Source organism: Mya arenaria, chromosome 9 (assembly GCF_026914265.1).
Source record: "Mya arenaria isolate MELC-2E11 chromosome 9, ASM2691426v1".
NCBI classification, from domain to species: Eukaryota; Metazoa; Mollusca; class Bivalvia; order Myida; family Myidae; genus Mya; species Mya arenaria.
The window spans coordinates 58,133,350-58,154,283 of NC_069130.1; the positions used below are offsets into that span (position 1 = coordinate 58,133,350).

Genomic DNA, 20,934 nt, shown 5'->3' on the forward strand with positions numbered 1-20,934 from the left:
TGTGATATTGGGGACTGGACAATCTGCGCTATAATGGGATTGTTTCTTACCTACATCTCTTTTGTCATACTCACTAAGATTCGGTTTACTGGGATAGGCGTCAGTAGTCTCATCACTGCCTGTAGGCGCTTCTTCATCAGTGTCGTCTGTTTCATAAGGCGTTACAACTGTGTCTGAAGTTACGAGAATTTAACCTGGACATTATGTATAAGTTCACTTGAAATAAAACATATAAACAGCATTACATATACAATAAATGTTAGGTAAACACATTTTTTACAATGCCATGTGCGAGCTCATTGACGTCTGTGTACCGCAAGTGATTTACCAGTCGGAACAGCTCGGCCATTTTCCATAAAAAACAACCTCGGATGTATGCCGGTGCATGAGTAGTTCGTAAAATTGATAATAATACTATTAATTATTTGTAGTGGTTTTTACGTGGCATTTGTATTACTAAGTTCAAATTGGTTCCCAGGGAAGTGTATTATTACATAAATAATTAAGATTCCTAAGATAAACGGCCTACGTCCTTATTATAATTACAACGCGATCTACTTGATGCGTAGTAAAATAAAAATAATTCTAACATTGTAAACCGTCCATATACATCCGAGGTTCTTTTCGATGGAAAATGGCCAAGGTGATCCTTTTAATGATGTTCAAATCTTGCAAATGGTGCATTCTGGCGTGTATCAAAAGGGAAAATAGGCTTAAAAATCGAAGACTAATACAGACTTTCGAGAAGTTTAAAAAAAGGCAAATTGATAGGCAGGCCCGGGCCTTATGGCCTAGCGGAAGCTACGCCGCTGACTTGAGACTAATATAAAAGTCGCCTGCAAATTTATTTAATTTCGTTCATACAACAGCAATCAGGACGTTATCAGGACGTTTCCGCATCCGTTATTGTCTATCGACAGTACTCTTGGAAGCAGTTAACGCAATGCGGAACATAGTTCTTTGACGGTTAATGGCAGTAATTACGTTTTTCGACTATCATTTCCAGACTAAAACCGTTATGGTGGTGTGGTTGTGGTTTCAGCCACAAGTAAGTTTTTATCACCTAACCAATGCACCTAATGCACCAGTCAATTGTAACCACGCCCCCCCCCCCAGGTCTGGGGAATACCGGGGACTGCTGGTAAAACCCCCGCCAAATGCCCCCGCACCCCAGGGACCCTAGATAAGGCCATTTACCCGCTATACTTGTCGCATAGAAGAAACCACCGCATTCAACCGGCACTGCGGGGCCGCATGTAAGGTAAAAACACGGCCCATTTCCCCGGCTATCCCTGGTATACACCCGGACCTGGGGGGCCGTGGTAACAATTGACTGGTGCATGATTTTATAACATATACCAATATATATGTCAATCAAGTGTTACACATGATATAGGTAGTACACCGAACTGGAATGTGTCTACCTTCTCCTGGGCACACCTTGCAGCAGGCACGGGGCGGCAGGTAAGGCCGCTCACACGCGGACCGCGGACACTGGGACGCCACGTTCTGACACAACACCCGGCCCGCCATCTGTATCCGGCCGCCACGGACAACCTACAGGACAAAAAGGTAATCCAATGTAAATTGTAGATATGTATGTCATTAAATCTTTTTTCGTCCATCTTCAATATTTTTCGGCCTGGTCATATTCAACACGCTGCGCCAACGGAAACATATTTTCAACGATTGTACGATCTTATGTTGTAAAATCACGATTTTAAATTAAATGCTTAGGGAGTGTCAACAATCGCAGGGCCAGCCACCGTTTATATCTACCGCTTCACTTAATAAAAATCTTTAACGGCTTATTGAAATAAATGTATTGGAAAACTCAAGAAAAACTGCTCTCTCTTTGAACAAAATATCTTGATCATATATAAAAAAACAAGAGCATGGTGACACGTCTCCCAGGCAGCAAAAACTAAGTAGTCTGTTTTACTTGAAAAAATAACACCCTATACCGATGAGATTTATAAATCCACACACCTGTGCACATTGACATTTCACACAGTACATAATTCCCTGGGGTTCTATTCGTGGACTCCAGCGGTCTCCCACCATATAGAACTGCTCCCCTAACCAACAACCTGGAGTAAAGAAATCATTGGCATGAAGATGATTCCCCTAAACAAATACAGGATTTTTATGCTGAATTGCTGTTAAAACTACAGGTTTATTTGATGTAGAATGGCATACTACACAATGTGTGCATACTATGTACGGGTTAGAACAACATGTAGTCTTTTACTCGATTTACCGCATTATATTTGAGTTCTAACCATGGTTGATGATATCCAAGATAATCAACCAAACAATTGCAGGAACCAATAAATTGTTTCCTATCTTGCTAGTGTCATTCCGATTAAAACGGTGAAACGCCGGAAACTGTCCATTATGTCAGAGCATTTAGATATGTCAAGCATTCTAAATTTTCCGTATTTTATTATCTGCAGATACTGAAATTCATACAATTAACAACAATCCTTATCTGAAAGTCATACAGTTCATCCCTTTGGGATGTGAACACAAAAGGCATGCACTACACCCTCCAGGGGAGTTTTACATTTATGCGAAATATAGAATTCCCGTTATAAACACCAAAGTTGTGGCAAAAGAATTTTGGGAAGTCCATATTGCATAACATTGACCTCCATGAATGACCTTGACTTTTGAGATTAGAGCATAATTATGGAACAAGACACACCGTACGGTGCTAAACAATTCTGCGAAGTGTGATTGAGCTCCTTTTATAAGTTTAAAAGATAGAAGTTAGACAAGACATGTTATTATTAAATCCGTATTGTATGACATAACCCTCAAAGTGTGATCTTAATCTTTTAGCTAAGAACACAGCACTTTTGCGTTACCCACATTCCCAAGGTTGTCTGTCATTCTTTGAAGTTTGATTTAATTCCAAATACATGATAAAATATTATGACTGAGGCACGGATTTGATTGAATTCCCTTTATTAGTTAAAATACATTGATAAAGACTCGAATCATTGTAATGAAATTCATATTGTATAATGTTAACCTCAAAGTTTGACCTTGATCTTTAAGATAAGATCGGTGACACACCTTTCCACTGTGCTACAAAGAATGTTAAGTTTAAAAGAAAAACGATCGATAAAAACCAAAACAAAACGTTTAAGTAAAAAACTGTAAGTGCGATCGTCAGAACTCGCTTAGCTGAGTCACTGCAATCCATTGTTATGTTCACAAGATAAAGGTTATCGTAGTAAGTAACGCTGGACGTGTCTACTGACTGTCCAATCTTTGAACAACGACTTCCATTATAAATCAAAGCGCTTAAAGCGTTGAATGGCTTTCAGCCTGCAACGTTTTGTGAGTATAGCCATGTAATTGTAAAACATAATTATTAACATAAACATCTAAAGATATTAGATGCCCGCTCAAAATTTCCTTCTCGATTTTTTTTAGAGTTTAATGTTGATTCTCAAGGAGATCATGAAGTATAAGTCACTTGAAATGTGGAATACGTCAAATAGTTACTTATAAGGTATCGGAGTAATTCTCAATATCATATAAAACCTTCATTGGAGCTTTGGTTTCATAAGCAATGCACTGCCACGGATAAAGCATTAAGGATTTTTTAGTAAAATCTACCTTGACTTTGGCGTATTTAATTTTCTACCAGGGCATGCCAGCTAAACCAAATGCATCCCAGCAAAATGCATTGAACATATTAATTAGGTTTATGTTTAAGGCTTCTTTCTACATCGCCATATACCTCTGGATCATATCACCCACAAAGTATCTATTCCCTGTATGTTTGATGTACATGTATCTTAATAATGCCCTCAACATATGTCACTCGTGGACAAAATGATCAGGTTTACATCAGTTTTTTTTTTAAATATGCATATGCATTATGCTACATGCTCAAGATATTGGACTGAAATTACTGAGACAAACTGAGAAATATTCAAAAACTTTCCGTTTCAACCGTCATTACATGACTATGACACAAATTGTAGCAGGTCGATAGCCTGTCCACGCTTTACGCGATTTGATTTGAATGGTAAAAGTGTATAATATTCATTTAGTTATGGTTAAAAGGTTGTTAGTATGTACTTACACAAGAGAATGGTTTAATGCGACACATATTTAACAAACACAAGTAAAAACTAACAATCTCAATAAAAAATGTCATGTAATAGCCGATTTAGGCAATTTAAAACATAGACATATACTTATGAATAAACTACACTCACCAAAAAACTGATTTAGGATTAAATGAAGTACATGTATAACTATTCTATTTTCACATCATTGTTTGATATTTGGTGCATAATTAGCATTTAATTGCATCATAATAGGATCCATATTTTTCCGGGATTTAGCTCAGAGTTTATCTCCGGGGAATAAACCTGTCCGAATGCGATGACCCAGATTCTATTCTTAACTGCAATGTACATTATCGGCCCTCGGCCGCAGCAAAATCTACAGGTATACAGAATACATACTTGTATTTATTTGATACAGTACGCGTCATTTTTAAACTATTTGCAGATTATGCTTTAAATACTGCGTTGTGTAACTCGCCGATAATAAAATAATTATATTATATTATACGCAAAAGGCATCTTATTCGAACTATATTAACCGAATAACATAGATTGAAAACTCGTTACAGCGCTACTTTTAGCTAGCTAATTAATATGCAGAATGCAGTCCGTAGCTATTAGAGCAGATTGCTAACTAGGTATTTTCGATGTAAATGTTAATGAAAATTAGGTCGTTAACTACCGCAGTTCTAACCGCGCTGGGGTTGATAAGCCGTGCGCGCATTAATTCGCCAAAAGTTTAAAATGTTATGTCGATCTGCCGGTGCGATTTCCGAGATACGGTTATAAAAGTCTGCAGGCTTAGCGGCCTACAGCCTAAAAATGGTAAGTTCATGATTAAGAAAGTGGACAGTTAGTAGAAATGATGATCACTTTACACAGTTCTTGAACCTAAACATATAGAATGCAAAAAGAACAATGGATGACGTCACAGGCATGCTAGAACACACATAGATTTTGAGCCAGATAAATGGTTTTAAACAGGTAGATTCAATGCAAAATCCTATTTAATCTTCTACTTCTTACTTAAGACACTTCAAATGTCATTTTAAGCTTCTATCCTGCTTGATATAGACACTTAAAAATTCTTTGAAGATAAAACCCTACAGTTCTAAAATCCTACTTGAAAAACAGACACCCAAACCCCTATTAAAGCGATACCCTTCTTAAAATAAATACCCAAAACCCTATTTGAAATAGACACTTCCTTTTTAAGCTTCTATCCTACTTGGAAAAGACACTTTCAAAACCCTATTTATGCTTCTACCCTACTTGGAATAGACACTTCCTAAACCCTATTTGTGATTCTACCCTTCTTGGAATAGACACTTCCTAAGCCCTATTTAAGCGTCTATCCTACTTTGAATAGACACTTCCTAAACCCTATTTATGCTTCTACCCTACTTGGAATAGACACTTCCTAAACCCTATTTATGATTTTACCCTTCTTGGATTAGACACTTCCTAAACCCTATTTATGCTTCTACCCTACTTGAAATAAACACTTCCAAACCTTTATTTATGATTTTACCCTTCTCGGAATAGACACTTCCTAAACCTTATTTATGTTTCTACCCTATTTGGAAAAGACACTTCCTAAACCCTATTTATGCTTCTACCCTACTTGGAAAAGACACTTCCTAAACCCTATTTATGCTTCTACCCTACTTGGAATAGACACTTCCTAAACCCTATTAATGCTTCTTCCCTACTTGGAATAGACACTTCCTAAACCCTATTTATGCTTCTATCCTACTTGGAATAGACACTTCCTAAACCATATTTATGAGTTTACCCTTTTTTGAATAGATACTTCCTAAACCACATTTATGCTTCTACCCTACTTGGAAAAGACACTTCCTAAACCCTATTTATGCTTCTACCCTACTTGGAAAAGACACTTCCTAAACCCTATTTATGCTTCTACCCTACTTGGAATAGACACTTCCTAAACCCTATTAATGCTTCTACCCTACTTGGAATAGACACTTCCTAAACCACATTTATGCTTCTACCCTACTTGGAAAAGACGCTTCCTAAACCCTATTTATGATTCTACCCTTCTTGGAATAGACACTTCCTAAGCCCTATTTAAGCGTCTATCCTACTTTGAATAGACACTTCCTAAACCCTATTTATGCTTCTACCTTACTTGGAATAGACACTTCCTAAACCAAATTTATGCTTCTACCCTATTTGGAAAAGACGCTTCCTAAACCTTATTTATGATTCTACCCTTCTTGGAATAGACACTTCCTAAGCCCTATTTAAGCGTCTATTCTACTTTGAATAGACACTTCCTAAACCCTATTTATGCTTCTACCCTTCTTGGAATAGACTCTTCCTAAACCTTATTTTACTTCTACCTTACTTGGAATAGACACTTCCTAAACCCTATTTATGCTTCTATCCTACTTGGAATAGACACTTCCTAAACCTTATTTTACTTCTACCTTACTTGGAATAGACATTTCCTAAACCCTATTTATGCTTCTACCCTACGTGGAATAGACACTTCCTAAACCTTATTTAAGCTTCTACCTTATTTGGAATAGACACTTTCTAAACCATATTTATGATTTTACCTTTCTTGGAATAGACACTTCCTAAACCCTATTTATGCTTATACCCTACTTGAAATAAACACTTCCAAACCTTTATCTAAACTTTTACCCTACTTGAAAAAGACACTTCCTAAAACTTATTTATGTTTCTACCCTATTTGGAAAAGACACTTTCTAAAACCTATTTATGCTTCTACCCTACTTGGAAAAGACGCTTCCTAAACCCTATTTATGATTTTACCCTTCTTGAAATAGACACTTCCTAAAACTTATTTATGTTTCTACCCTATTTGGAAAAGACACTTCCTAAACCCTATTTATGCTTCTACCCTACTTGGAAAAGACGCTTCCTAAACCCTATTTATGCTTTTACCCTTCTCGGAATAGACACTTCCTAAAACTTATTTATGTTTCTACCCTTTTTGGAAAAGAAACTTCCTAAACCCTATTTATGCTTCTACCCTACTTGGAAAAGACGCTTCCTAAACCATATTAATGCTTCTACCCTACTTGGAAAAGACACTTCCTTAACCCTATTAATGCTTCTATCCTACTTGGAATAGACACTTCCTAAACCTTATTAATGCTTCTACCCTACGTGGAATAGACACTTCCTAAACCCTATTTATGAGTTTACCCTTCTTTGAATAGATACTTCCTAAACCACATTTATGCTTCTACCCTATTTGGAAAAGACGCTTCCTAAACCCTATTTATGATTCTACCCTTCTTGGAATAGACACTTCCTAAGCCCTATTTAAGCGTCTATCCTACTTTGAATAGACATTTCCTAAACCCTATTTATGCTTCTACCTTACTTGGAATAGATACTTCCTAAACTACATTTATGCTTCTATCCTACTTGGAAAAGACGCTTCCTAAACCCTATTTATGATTCTACCCTTCTTGGAATAGACACTTCCTAAACCCTATTTATGCTTCTACCCTACGTGGAATAGACACTTCCTAAACCCTATTTATGCTTCTACCTTACTTGGAATAGATACTTCCTAAACTACATTTATGCTTCTACCCTACTTGGAGAAGACGCTTCCTAAACCCTATTTATGATTCTACCCTACTTGGAAAAGACGCTTCCTAAACCCTATTTATGATTCTATCCTACTTGGAATAGACACTTCCTAAACCCTATTTATGCTTCTATCCTACTTGGAATAGACACTTCCTAAACCCTATTTATGCTTCTACCCTACTTGGAATAGACACTTCCTAAACCTTATTTATGCTTCTACCTTACTTGGAATAGATACTTCCTAAACTACATTTATGCTTCTACCCTATTTGGAAAAGACGCTTCCTAAACCCTATTTATGATTCTACCCTTCTTGGAATAGACACTTCCTAAGCCCTATTTAAGCGTCTATCCTACTTTGAATAGACACTTCCTAAACCCTATTTATGCTTCTACCCTACTTGGAATAGACACTTCTTAAACCTTATTTATGCTTCTACCTTACTTGGAATAGATACTTCCTAAACCCTATTTATGCTTCTACCCTACTTGGAATAGACACTTCCTAAACCTTATTTATGCTTCTACCTTACTTGGAATAGATACTTCCTAAACTACATTTATGCTTCTACCCTACTTGGAAAAGACGCTTCCTAAACCCTATTTATGATTCTACCCTTCTTGGAATAGACACTTCCTAAACCCTATTTATGCTTCTACCCTACTTGGAATAGACACTTCCTAAACCTTATTTATGCTTCTACCTTACTTTGAATAGATACTTCCTAAACCACATTTATGCTTCTACCCTATTTGGAAAAGACGCTTCCTAAACCCTATTTATGATTCTACCATTCTTGGAATAGACACTTCCTAAGCCCTATTTAAGCGTCTATCCTACTTTGAATAGACATTTCCTAAACCCTATTTATGCTTCTACCCTACTTGGAATAGACACTTCCTAAACCTTATTTATGCTTCTACCTTACTTGGAATAGATACTTCCTAAACTACATTTATGCTTCTACCCTACTTGGAAAAGACGCTTCCTAAACCCTATTTATGATTCTACCCTTCTTGGAATAGACACTTCCTAAACCCTATTTATGCTTCTACCCTACTTGGAATAGACACTTCCTAAACCTTATTTATGCTTCTACCTTACTTGGAATAGATACTTCCTAAACTACATTTATGCTTCTACCCTACTTGGAAAAGACGCTTCCTAAACCCTATTTATGATTCTACCCTTCTTGGAATAGACACTTCCTAAGCCCTATTTAAGCGTCTATCCTACTTTGAATAGACACTTCCTAAACCCTATTTATGCTTCTACCCTACGTGGAATAGACACTTCCTAAACCCTATTTATGCTTCTATCCTACTTGGAATAGACACTTCCTAAACCCTATTTATGTTTCTACCCTATTTGGAAAAGACACTTTCTAAACCCTATTTATGCTTATACCCTACTTGAAATAAACACTTCCAAACCTTTATCTAAACTTTTACCCTACTTGAAAAAGACACTTCCTAAAACTTATTTATGTTTCTACCCTATTTGGAAAAGACACTTTCTAAAACCTATTTATGCTTCTACCCTACTTGGAAAAGACGCTTCCTAAACCCTATTTATGATTTTACCCTTCTTGAAATAGACACTTCCTAAAACTTATTTATGTTTCTACCCTATTTGGAAAAGACACTTCCTAAACCCTATTTATGCTTCTACCCTACTTGGAAAAGACGCTTCCTAAACCCTATTTATGCTTTTACCCTTCTCGGAATAGACACTTCCTAAAACTTATTTATGTTTCTACCCTTTTTGGAAAAGAAACTTCCTAAACCCTATTTATGCTTCTACCCTACTTGGAAAAGACGCTTCCTAAACCATATTAATGCTTCTACCCTACTTGGAAAAGACACTTCCTTAACCCTATTAATGCTTCTATCCTACTTGGAATAGACACTTCCTAAACCTTATTAATGCTTCTACCCTACGTGGAATAGACACTTCCTAAACCCTATTTATGAGTTTACCCTTCTTTGAATAGATACTTCCTAAACCACATTTATGCTTCTACCCTATTTGGAAAAGACGCTTCCTAAACCCTATTTATGATTCTACCCTTCTTGGAATAGACACTTCCTAAGCCCTATTTAAGCGTCTATCCTACTTTGAATAGACATTTCCTAAACCCTATTTATGCTTCTACCTTACTTGGAATAGATACTTCCTAAACTACATTTATGCTTCTACCCTACTTGGAAAAGACGCTTCCTAAACCCTATTTATGATTCTACCCTTCTTGGAATAGACACTTCCTAAACCCTATTTATGCTTCTACCCTACTTGGAATAGACACTTCCTAAACCTTATTTATGCTTCTACCTTACTTGGAATAGATACTTCCTAAACTACATTTATGCTTCTACCCTACTTGGAGAAGACGCTTCCTAAACCCTATTTATGATTCTACCCTACTTGGAAAAGACGCTTCCTAAACCCTATTTATGATTCTATCCTACTTGGAATAGACACTTCCTAAACCCTATTTATGCTTCTATCCTACTTTGAATAGACACTTCCTAAACCCTATTTATGCTTCTACCCTACTTGGAATAGACACTTCCTAAACCTTATTTATGCTTCTACCCTACTTGGAATAGATACTTCCTAAACTACATTTATGCTTCTACCCTATTTGGAAAAGACGCTTCCTAAACCCTATTTATGATTCTACCCTTCTTGGAATAGACACTTCCTAAGCCCTATTTAAGCGTCTATCCTACTTTGAATAGACATTTCCTAAACCCTATTTATGCTTCTACCCTACTTGGAATAGACACTTCTTAAACCTTATTTATGCTTCTACCTTACTTGGAATAGATACTTCCTAAACCTTATTTATGCTTCTACCTTACTTGGAATAGACACTTCCTAAACCTTATTTATGCTTCTACCTTACTTGGAATAGATACTTCCTAAACTACATTTATGCTTCTACCCTACTTGGAAAAGACGCTTCCTAAACCCTATTTATGATTCTACCCTTCTTGGAATAGACACTTCCTAAACCCTATTTATGCTTCTACCCTACTTGGAATAGACACTTCCTAAACCTTATTTATGCTTCTACCTTACTTTGAATAGATACTTCCTAAACCACATTTATGCTTCTACCCTATTTGGAAAAGACGCTTCCTAAACCCTATTTATGATTCTACCATTCTTGGAATAGACACTTCCTAAGCCCTATTTAAGCGTCTATCCTACTTTGAATAGACATTTCCTAAACCCTATTTATGCTTCTACCCTACTTGGAATAGACACTTCCTAAACCTTATTTATGCTTCTACCTTACTTGGAATAGATACTTCCTAAACTACATTTATGCTTCTACCCTACTTGGAAAAGACGCTTCCTAAACCCTATTTATGATTCTACCCTACTTGGAATAGACACTTCCTAAACCCTATTTATGCTTCTACCCTACTTGGAATAGACACTTCCTAAACCTTATTTATGCTTCTACCTTACTTGGAATAGATACTTCCTAAACTACATTTATGCTTCTACCCTACTTGGAAAAGACGCTTCCTAAACCCTATTTATGATTCTACCCTTCTTGGAATAGACACTTCCTAAGCCCTATTTAAGCGTCTATCCTACTTTGAATAGACACTTCCTAAACCCTATTTATGCTTCTACCCTACGTGGAATAGACACTTCCTAAACCCTATTTATGCTTCTATCCTACTTGGAATAGACACTTCCTAAACCCTATTTATGCTTCTACACTACTTGGAAAAGACACTTCCTTAACCCTATTTATGCTTCTATCCTACTTGGAATAGACACTTCCTAAACCCTATTTATGCTTCTATCCTACTTGGAATAGACACTTCCTAAACCCTATTTATGTTTCTACCCTACTTGGAATAGACACTTCCTAAACCCTATTTATGCTTCTATCCTACTTGGAATAGACACTTCCTAAACCCTATTTATGCTTATATCCTACTTGGAATAGACACTTCCTAAACCCTATTTATGCTTATATCCTACTTGGAATAGACACTTCCTAAACCACATTTATGCTTCTACCCTACTTGGAAAAGACGCTTCCTAAACCCTATTTATGCTTCTACCCTACGTGGAATAGACACTTCCTAAACCCTATTTATGCTTCTACACTACTTGGAAAAGACACTTCCTAAACCTTATTTATGCTTCTACCCTACTTGGAAAAGACACTTCCTAAACCACATTTATGCTTCTATCCTACTTGGAAAAGACGCTTCCTAAACCCTATTTATGATTCTACTCTACGTGGAAAAGACATTTCCTAAACCCTTTTTAAGCTTCTATCCTACTTGGAATAGACACTTCCTAAACCCTATTTATGATTCTACCAGCGATTTTGCAGATCAATGAAACGCGCCGTACTGCATGGACGCGTGAAAAATAAGAATCGTTCCCTATATTTACATTTTATCCATTTAATAATTGTATTTTTGTGGTAATTATGATTCGGTTGTTATATTCTTCGCGTTTATCGAGAAAATTAACGAGATTTTAGTCGTGTTTAACATATGCATGACCCAGACCTTCTTGCAAAACTCTACCTACAGAGGTGACGAAATGTCGACCTATTCATACACTATGAAGGCCAAATTTTACAGAAATACAGAAGCTTGGGTGCGAATGTAAATATAATGAAATGAAAGGAATCGAACATGCACATTATCACACTGTGAATTTCTTTACGTTTTCTGTCCATGCTTTCCCATTACCTGGTACGGTGTTGTTGTAGGAAGGGACGTACTCGGTCCCTGATAAAACATCCGGGCCCACTCGGGGCAGACCAACGGTGAGCGGAACAAATAACATCAACATCGGCGGTACAATCATCGTGTCTCACGTGCTGCGTGCGGGTATTGTAAACAATAGACGAGTTCCCGGACGTAGATTGCAGAGTTTATTGACAAAAATAAGAGTTTTCATTGAAACAAAATCACTTTTAATATTTATATATTCAAAGCCAGAAACTATGTGAAAATGCGTAAATTGTTATATCAGAAATATTTTTTAGGTCACAAATAAACTATTCAATTTATCGCACTTCATTTTTATTATTATTTTATGCGCGCACATATGATAATCTTAAATCCTTTGAATATGCTTTGCATCACAAATATTTCAAAATTAATTTCAACTGTGATCTTTTTCATCAACATCCACCTTTCTGCATAAATATCTGCATGTATATATCCATCGAAAACTTAAGTCATCTAAAGGCAGGTAGCAAATTGTATATGGATTGTAACACTTTATTTAAATAAATTCATTCAAAATGAAATGAAATGTTTGGATTTAGGAATAAATGATACACTGTTATTAGTTGAAGGGCCCGGCCTCTAATCGTTTAGGAACATGACTCTGGGCCTGCGAACGGGATTAACAGAACAAGAAATGTTTTGAGTATACTCAACCACATAGATAGAGCGACGGGGAATTTGTTTTGATTGAAATCAAATGGTTTGTAATTTTTCACAATCATTGTAGATTTCTGTTTCTTTATATTTTTGATTGAAGTTAAGAAAGAAAAATAGATACTATTGCAATTACTATAGAATAAATTATATACAGCGTGTCCTTTAAATGATTATTAAACGTTTAAAATTTTAAACATAAAGATTTGATTAAGATTTCAGAACGTATACAGGCGATCCCCGTTGGCTCGAACTCCCAGGGACCGACGAAAATACCTCGAGCCAACGAGGAATTCGAGCCAAGCGAATTCGAGCCAACGGGGTCGACTGTACATGCTTAGTATCACCTATCTCGAGGTTACAACTTGAAATGATATTGGTTATCAGCAATGTTTAAGCGTTATAGTTCTTATATTTACCTTGAAATTATAGTATTATAAAATAAGAACAACGCATATATATATATATATATATCAAAATATCAATGCACTGCAGGAAAGAAAATAAGAAGAATACATAAAACAATAGAAAACTTCCAACCCAGTGCATATCCGTCTCATAACTATCAGACGTAAACAAATCTCAAACATTTCACCATGAATATAAAACATTTGTTTGTTTGAAAATGAAAAACAAAAAAAATATAGATTGATAGACGACTGGTGATACAAATTGATTGAATATTAAGAAGTCTCGTTTACGTTTTGAAGGGTCAGATATCGTGTTTTTATTACTTGTAAAATGTGAACATAATAATTGTTTCTGTGGTAAAACATCGTCCAGATTCAAAATAAAGCTCTGTTGTTAATTAATTCTTAAACATGTGAGCACAAATTCTCTATTATGCCGAAAAGCGTTTGTAAGTCTATTGAAAATTGAATCATTCTAGTTCTAGTTTAATAAAATACTCTTCCAGTGAGTGTCTCCCAGTTGCTGTTTGGTGTTTATTCACACCCCGAGTTTATCAATCGGAACACCTCGGTTTGTTCCATCCTCGGATGGATATGGACGGTTTACAATGTTAGAAATCTTTACATTTAACAACGCTGTAAGTAGATCGCGTAGTAATTTTTAGTTAGCAGTTAAACTTATTAACTCTATTCTTGGGTATTTGTATTATTTTTCAAATTTTACAAAGGTTGTTTTCGATGGAAAATGTAAAATTTATAAAAAAAACAACAAAAACGTTGCCAACATAAAATGTGTGAATGTGTCCCTCCAAATGCCATCCTTATAACGGAACGTGTGCATATTCTATGATTGTATCAACTCTACATTTACTAGTATTTGAAGACGCGTATCTTTTACGTTAAGTGTAGAGAAATAAATAATAACGAAGTCCTTTTAAAATTATTTTGACAGCCCACAGATACACTATAGACCAATTTGTGTGTGTTTTAAAAGTGCGCAAATAAATTTTCATTATTGAAGTGTGAAAATGTTACTATTTACTTCTGAAACGGTGATTCCTAAGACGTTCTATTGTTCGCTTAATACGAAAGCAAACACGCAACCCCCGTCAAATATTTACTTATACAGCGATAGATTAATAGTCACAATTGATGGTTACAGTGTATTTTACGGGTAAATAAGATATCAATGACTTGTTTTTATACACTTAGTTTAATTAGGAAAATGGCAGAGTTTTTTCTGGCATAAGAGCAAATAATAAGTTAAGTCAGTTTTCACATTCATCACGATGACGTGTAAGGTGACTCCGATTGATTCTTTCCAAAGGAATTTTGAGAGGTTCTGATTCACCTTAATGGAATTTCGAAATAGAAACGTATTTTTCAGTGTATTATTTTAGCAATGCTTAGGATTTTCGTTGATAAGCAATTGTAAACGGTTTAAAATGAATAGTTTTGTTTAAAGTTATATTTTATATCATTTATCCATAATTATACTGATTCTTTCATAATGTCAAATTGTCAACGTATATCAAATGCTTTTGTTAATATATTTTATGTGAATGAAATAAACTATGAGGTGAAAAAGGTTTTGCTCCCCCACCCCCAAGGGTAATTTTGTAGACCATAATTTTATGGAAGTGTATCAACTTACAAACATTTTAAACATGTTTACGCCCCTGTCGTTGTGACGTTTGGAAACTACAACGTTTTAAAGTTCGTCACCAAATAATTTAAAATAGATCGCATGTCAACTGAACAAATATCTGTTTTAAAGGTGAGTGCGAATGGGGTTGGTGCGAGGTTGGGGGGGGGGGGGGCTAATATTTATCAGTTATGTTTGGCATTATCGTCATCCCTCTTTACCTTTTAATCGTCATACAATAAAAAGGTATTTACATTATCTCATCTAAGTCTCAGTATTATCTCTAATAGTTTTTCATCGATTCTAGAGAGAATGTAACGAAACAATATTAAAGATCCTATAATGAAACTTAAAGTGATACTCGTATTTAAAATCAATTCATACACATATAACACACATAAATTTTAAGTAATAAACCTTTAACTACTTACTAAATAATGCATTTATGGAAACTATTAATTACTGATAACAAGATTCTTATAGTGTATTTAATAGCAGAAAGCGCAAAAATATAAAATGATTGGTGGGTCCTAAAATATTTACAGTGATCAACTATCGTCCCATAAGGTAGACACATCGTGTTTTTGCACCTTTCTTTCAAATTAAACATGGTATCCTTCATAAGAACCATTGTTTTCGATATTTATTCATTCTTTTCGGTAAATTAAAACAACTGTAATAATTGTGGTACTTTCTAAATTGGGAGTAAGAGTGCAACTTTAATATTATAGATTATATAATGAAGCTTAATATAGATGGTATAACGAGATTATATTAGAGATAATTCAAAACAACAAAATTAGAGATATTTATGAAAATTAGTAGAATTACTCCAATGAAACTTATTAGAGATAATATAATGAAACATAGTAGAGATAATATAATGAAACATAGTAGAGATAATATAATGAAACATAGTAGAGATAATATAATGAAACATAGTAGAGATAATATAATGAAACATAGTAGAGATGATTTTAGCAAACAAAACAAGAGATTCTGTAAGAAACTACTAGAGGTACTAATATGAAGCTTGGTAGAGATAATGATTTATAATGAAACAGTATCAGAGATAATAAAAGCAAATATAACCATGATGTAAAAAACCTAGTAGAAATTACAGTGAAATGTATTTTGTTTGTATCATCTTATGTCGCATTTATATGACGATATTTCGCTCGGTGGAAAGATATGCACGTACTAACGTATATATCCACGGGGAATATTTACAGTCGGGCGAAAGTTTGTCCAAAGTCTTGAGGTTGGGTAAGTTTGCCCCCGTTGGTAATTCATGTCACATAAACGCAAAAATGGCTATGCCCCTGGGTTAAGTTCGATTTTGGCAGGATTTTTCAGTTAACAATTTACAAATTAAGAACAACAACAAAGCAAGAACATTTTTATAAATACAACTTTATTTCTTTTTCTTTTTTTAAAGTTCTTAGCAGTCTCTTTCCTCACAATGTTTGACATACCGTGTTCGTCTGATTTAACTATTTTGTTTTCAGGTTTGGTTATTTGGTTTTTCTTTATGACTTATATGTTATCAAAGTGAAGTGCTAAACCTTTGAATACAATGAATTAAAAGCTATTGTACTGCAACTTCAGCTGATCCTTTGGAAGTTATAAATCACAAAACATTCTTGATTCGTAATTTGTTTTTAAAATGAAACAAACATGCAGTTTTAATGTTGAAAATATGACTATTTTTGAAAGACATACATATTTCTTAATTATTTACAAGAAATAACTGCAACATTACATCTCTTAGTGAATAAAGGTGGTATCAACAACATTTATGTAATTATAACACGTCAAACCTTGTTCAGCTGTTTGAAGTTAGCTACGACATTGGACATTGAACATTCAAATATGAATGTCGTGCCAGCTCGATATTGAACATTGGACATTCAAAAAAGAATGTCGTGCCAGCACGACATTAGACTTAGGACATTCAAAAGTGAAAGTCGTGCTGAATTTCCTCTTTCGTGCCAGCACGACTTTCATTTTTGAATATTTAATGTCAAATGTCGTACCGGATGTCCAATCTCGTGCCTGCATGACTTTCATTTCTGAATGTCAAATGTCCAATGTCGTACCAGCACGACATTCATTTTTGAATGTCCAATGTCCAATGTCGTACCAACACGACTTTCATTTTTGAATGTCCAATGTCGTACGTTATGCTAACTTCACACATATTAACAATGTATAACTTTTTATAATACATAAACTGACGCGTAGCTGCCTATACGCGAGTACGCGGCTGAATCCACATAAATAAAACAGCCAAAGTTGCAGTATGCGTACTTGACGACATGTTCCTAAATCTGTCCATTTTCTAGTACTAAGAACGCCCAGAATGCAACAGATTGCACCATGGTTTACAAAGTTTTCCGAGGGGGCATGCCCCCTAACCCCCTCTAGCACAATTATGAATCCGCACGAATAGAGAGGGCTAGTTACGCCCCTGATAAATGTTATTTATACCACTCCTATTCACTTAGCTTTGTCAAATTGTGGTATTCGGCATATCTTAAGCGCAGAGGAAACAGGCAGATCTAGGTATTTTTTGCTATTTTTAAAAAGCATGTGATAAAAATACTGACATTCTTCATCATAAAATACACGCTGTAGTTCAGCTTCCGAAAGGCTCGCTTACTAACAAATTTCATGAACTCGTTAAATAAAATCGTGCATTATATGAGGACTCGTAACAAATACTATATAGTATCACCCGTTAGTAGTATTAGCTTCATCATTATGCCTCATGTACTTTCATCACAAACTATTGGCATTTTCTTGAAAAGTGTCATTTTTTTCTCAATTGCCCTATTAACAAGTCATACACGTCCAAAATATAGCCTAGGGGCAAATTTCGTCATATTGACGCAGTATCATAATGATATTCTTATGCTTTCTGATTTATCACATGCACTATCACATTCTGAAATCGTTCAAGTTTACTTTTTATGTCAATACGCGGAGAAAAAGTAATAATGTACTGTAACTTGAATTATATAGAATATGTGTTTCATTTTGTTTTAGGTTGTCCAATGTATGGCGACAATCGACGGACTTATATCCCAAGATATACTTTTTCTTCGTCTTTTTGTTGTTGTTTGGTCATTTTTCTTAAAAACATGCTGACAAGTGTGTGTGTGTGTGTGTGTGTGTGTGCGTGTGTGTGTGTGTGTGTGTGTGTGTGTGTTTATAACGATAAGCTATTTATACTCAGTTAAAAAACAACAACATTATGTTATGTGTCCTGTTCCGTTTTTCTTGTCGGTCGTTCAGATTATATCCATTAACGTGTACCAATTTGGTTTTGTGTACTTTTAAACTTCCGAAAATTATTTATATCACCAGTGCGCGAAGTGCATCGTCCTTCATACAGAGTTTAACGCTTTGGTTTGTTTTGACACTTTGACACTGAAACATACGCAGGGACTCATTCAGTGCAATTCGTCAGCATTTTATATATCAATATTTCCTGTTAACTGGTCATATAAATAGAATGTGATACATTATTCTGGCAGCACTTGTCATTTCAATGCCAGATCGTGACATATTTTGTTGCCTCATTGGATTTCGTTAAGTTACACACTAGTATTCATAGGAGGCAGTGTCGGTAAGGGATGATATTTTTCATATATAAAATTTTAAGTAAACCGAGTTTCCGCAAAACATCCTGCGCGAGGGTCGAGAAGAACCTATCTTACACGAGCGGCCATGGTAGATACTTTTTCTCCCACCTCAGCTAAACAAAATTAAGTAATAATGTTTTTCTTTGCTGGAACTCTTTTGTGCTTAGTGAAAATAATTGCATATAGATATGCAATAATTCGTGGTTGTCATGGATATGCGCGCAGTGATTCAGATTATGTTAATAGTCAAATCGGTCTTTAAATAGTTCTAAGGAGAGTGAAGCATTATTTCTTGAAAGGTGCGTGAAAACAGTTTTATGGTGACATTTGAAGCGAGAAGTAATTAATTAGCATCCTAAATATTGCCACAAGACAAGGTTTCCATGATGCTACAGACGACAGTCTTCAACAAGGGAGGTAATTACAATGTGGTGACCATTAAAAAGGAGTTCCATATGGGCATTTTATCTTCACCCGTGGGCAACATAAGAATTTCTAGCATGGTTAAATTATTGGATCTACTAATCTGAGGTGGGAGAAAAGAATGTCTAGCATGGTTAAATTATTGGATCTACTTTTCTGAGGTGGAAGAAATCAAATTTCTTTCACCACCTCTGACTGATACTGTGCCTAATGCTAGTATTATTTTGAGATACGTTTTAATTCCAATAGAATGACGTCGAATGAGCGAAGTCTGTTTAAGAAAGGTCTCCGAAATGTCCGTCTCTACTATTTTAAATTACTAAAATCTCTGCTATTAATTAATAACAGGCACCCCAACCTAAACTAATGACGATCGTTTGACAATTTGGTAATGCGTGTTATTTTATGACGTCGTTTGTCTCTTGCCAGTCTTGGTTAATGTTTGTTGTTGGATGACGGCGTATTTCTCTTGTTAAGAGTTTGTTGTTTTGTGACGGCGTATTTCTCTTGCTAAGTGTTTGTTGTTGGGTGACGGCGTATTTCTCTTGTTAAGAGTTTGTTGTTGGGTGACGGCGTATTTCTCTTGTTAAGAGTTTGTTGTTGGGCGACGGCGTATTTCTCTTGTTAAGTGTTTGTTGTTGGGTGACGGTGTATTTCTCTTGTTAAGAGTTTGTTGTTTTGTGACGGCGTATTTTTGTTGTTTAGTGTTTGTTGTAAGGTGACGGCGTATTTCTCTTGTTTTGTGTTTGTTGTTTTGTGACTGCGTATTTCTGTTGTTTAGTGTTTGTTGTTTTGTGACTGCGTATTTCTCTTGTTTAGTGTTTGTTGTTTTGTGACGGCGTATATACAGAACGTTTTGACTGTTTGTAGTATGTAAGTTTTAGTCAACACAATTCAATTTTCTGCGTAATTATCTATACTTTCATTTTCCCCTCAGTTCCTCGCCAAGATTTATCAAGATTCTTCGACTTGCTTTTAAATTCACATTCACGTTACAATCTTATGAACGTATTTAAATAAAGTGGTCTTTTAACTCGCTTTTTTCCAAACCGCATAACACCAAACGTCCACTAGTCTGACTTCGGCGCATTTATTCTTTAAACATGTCACGCCAAGAAGTAGATCGATGATACCTGATTTCCTTTTGCAGCCTCCTCCAAGTTATAATAGAAATGGATTAGTATGTACTATGAAAATGAAATAGTTAAGTGACTTACAACCTTTATCTTTTTAGTGTACACATTTTCTTGTGTAAACTGCCTTCTAGATAAGCCAGGCATTGTTTATATATATATATATATATTATATATATCGCTTCGCATGATTGAAAGCAATAACGACTGACGGCTGATTAACTTGAATAAATGTTTCGGAAAACTTGAAAAATACTGCATTCTCATTGGACAAAAGAAATTGTTGACCACTTAATGTTTTCTATTGTAAGTAAATTGATATAAATACTAATAGTTCATTTACACCTTGATTGAGTAAATGGCCCTTCATTTCTACCTTGAATAATAGTTTGCCTTAGTTGTGTCTACCGGAATAATCTAACTATTTCTACAAAGAGCCCAGTGAGGAATAAACAACATTCCAATAGTTTTTTTTTTATTTTACGAAAGCAAGGTTTAAGGGATATTTGTCCATAATTTGTGGGATCTCGCATATCGCTGCTTTTGCCTTTG

General features: G+C 35.3%; 1 protein-coding gene across 1 annotated transcript in view; it reads right to left on the reverse strand.

The window, feature by feature from the left end:
* Positions 1-12,800, reverse strand: part of LOC128245391 (chordin-like) — a 47,536-nt gene extending 34,736 nt beyond the window's left edge. The window contains exons 1-4 of the mRNA XM_052963530.1: positions 12,426-12,800; positions 1,990-2,090; positions 1,425-1,557; positions 75-173 (exon numbers count right to left, since the gene is read on the reverse strand). Of these exons, the coding sequence (XP_052819490.1) occupies positions 75-173; positions 1,425-1,557; positions 1,990-2,090; positions 12,426-12,543 (451 nt within the window). The 5' untranslated portion in view covers positions 12,544-12,800. The remainder of the gene's footprint in view (positions 1-74; positions 174-1,424; positions 1,558-1,989; positions 2,091-12,425) is intronic.
* Between the last annotated feature and the right edge of the window lie 8,134 nt (positions 12,801-20,934).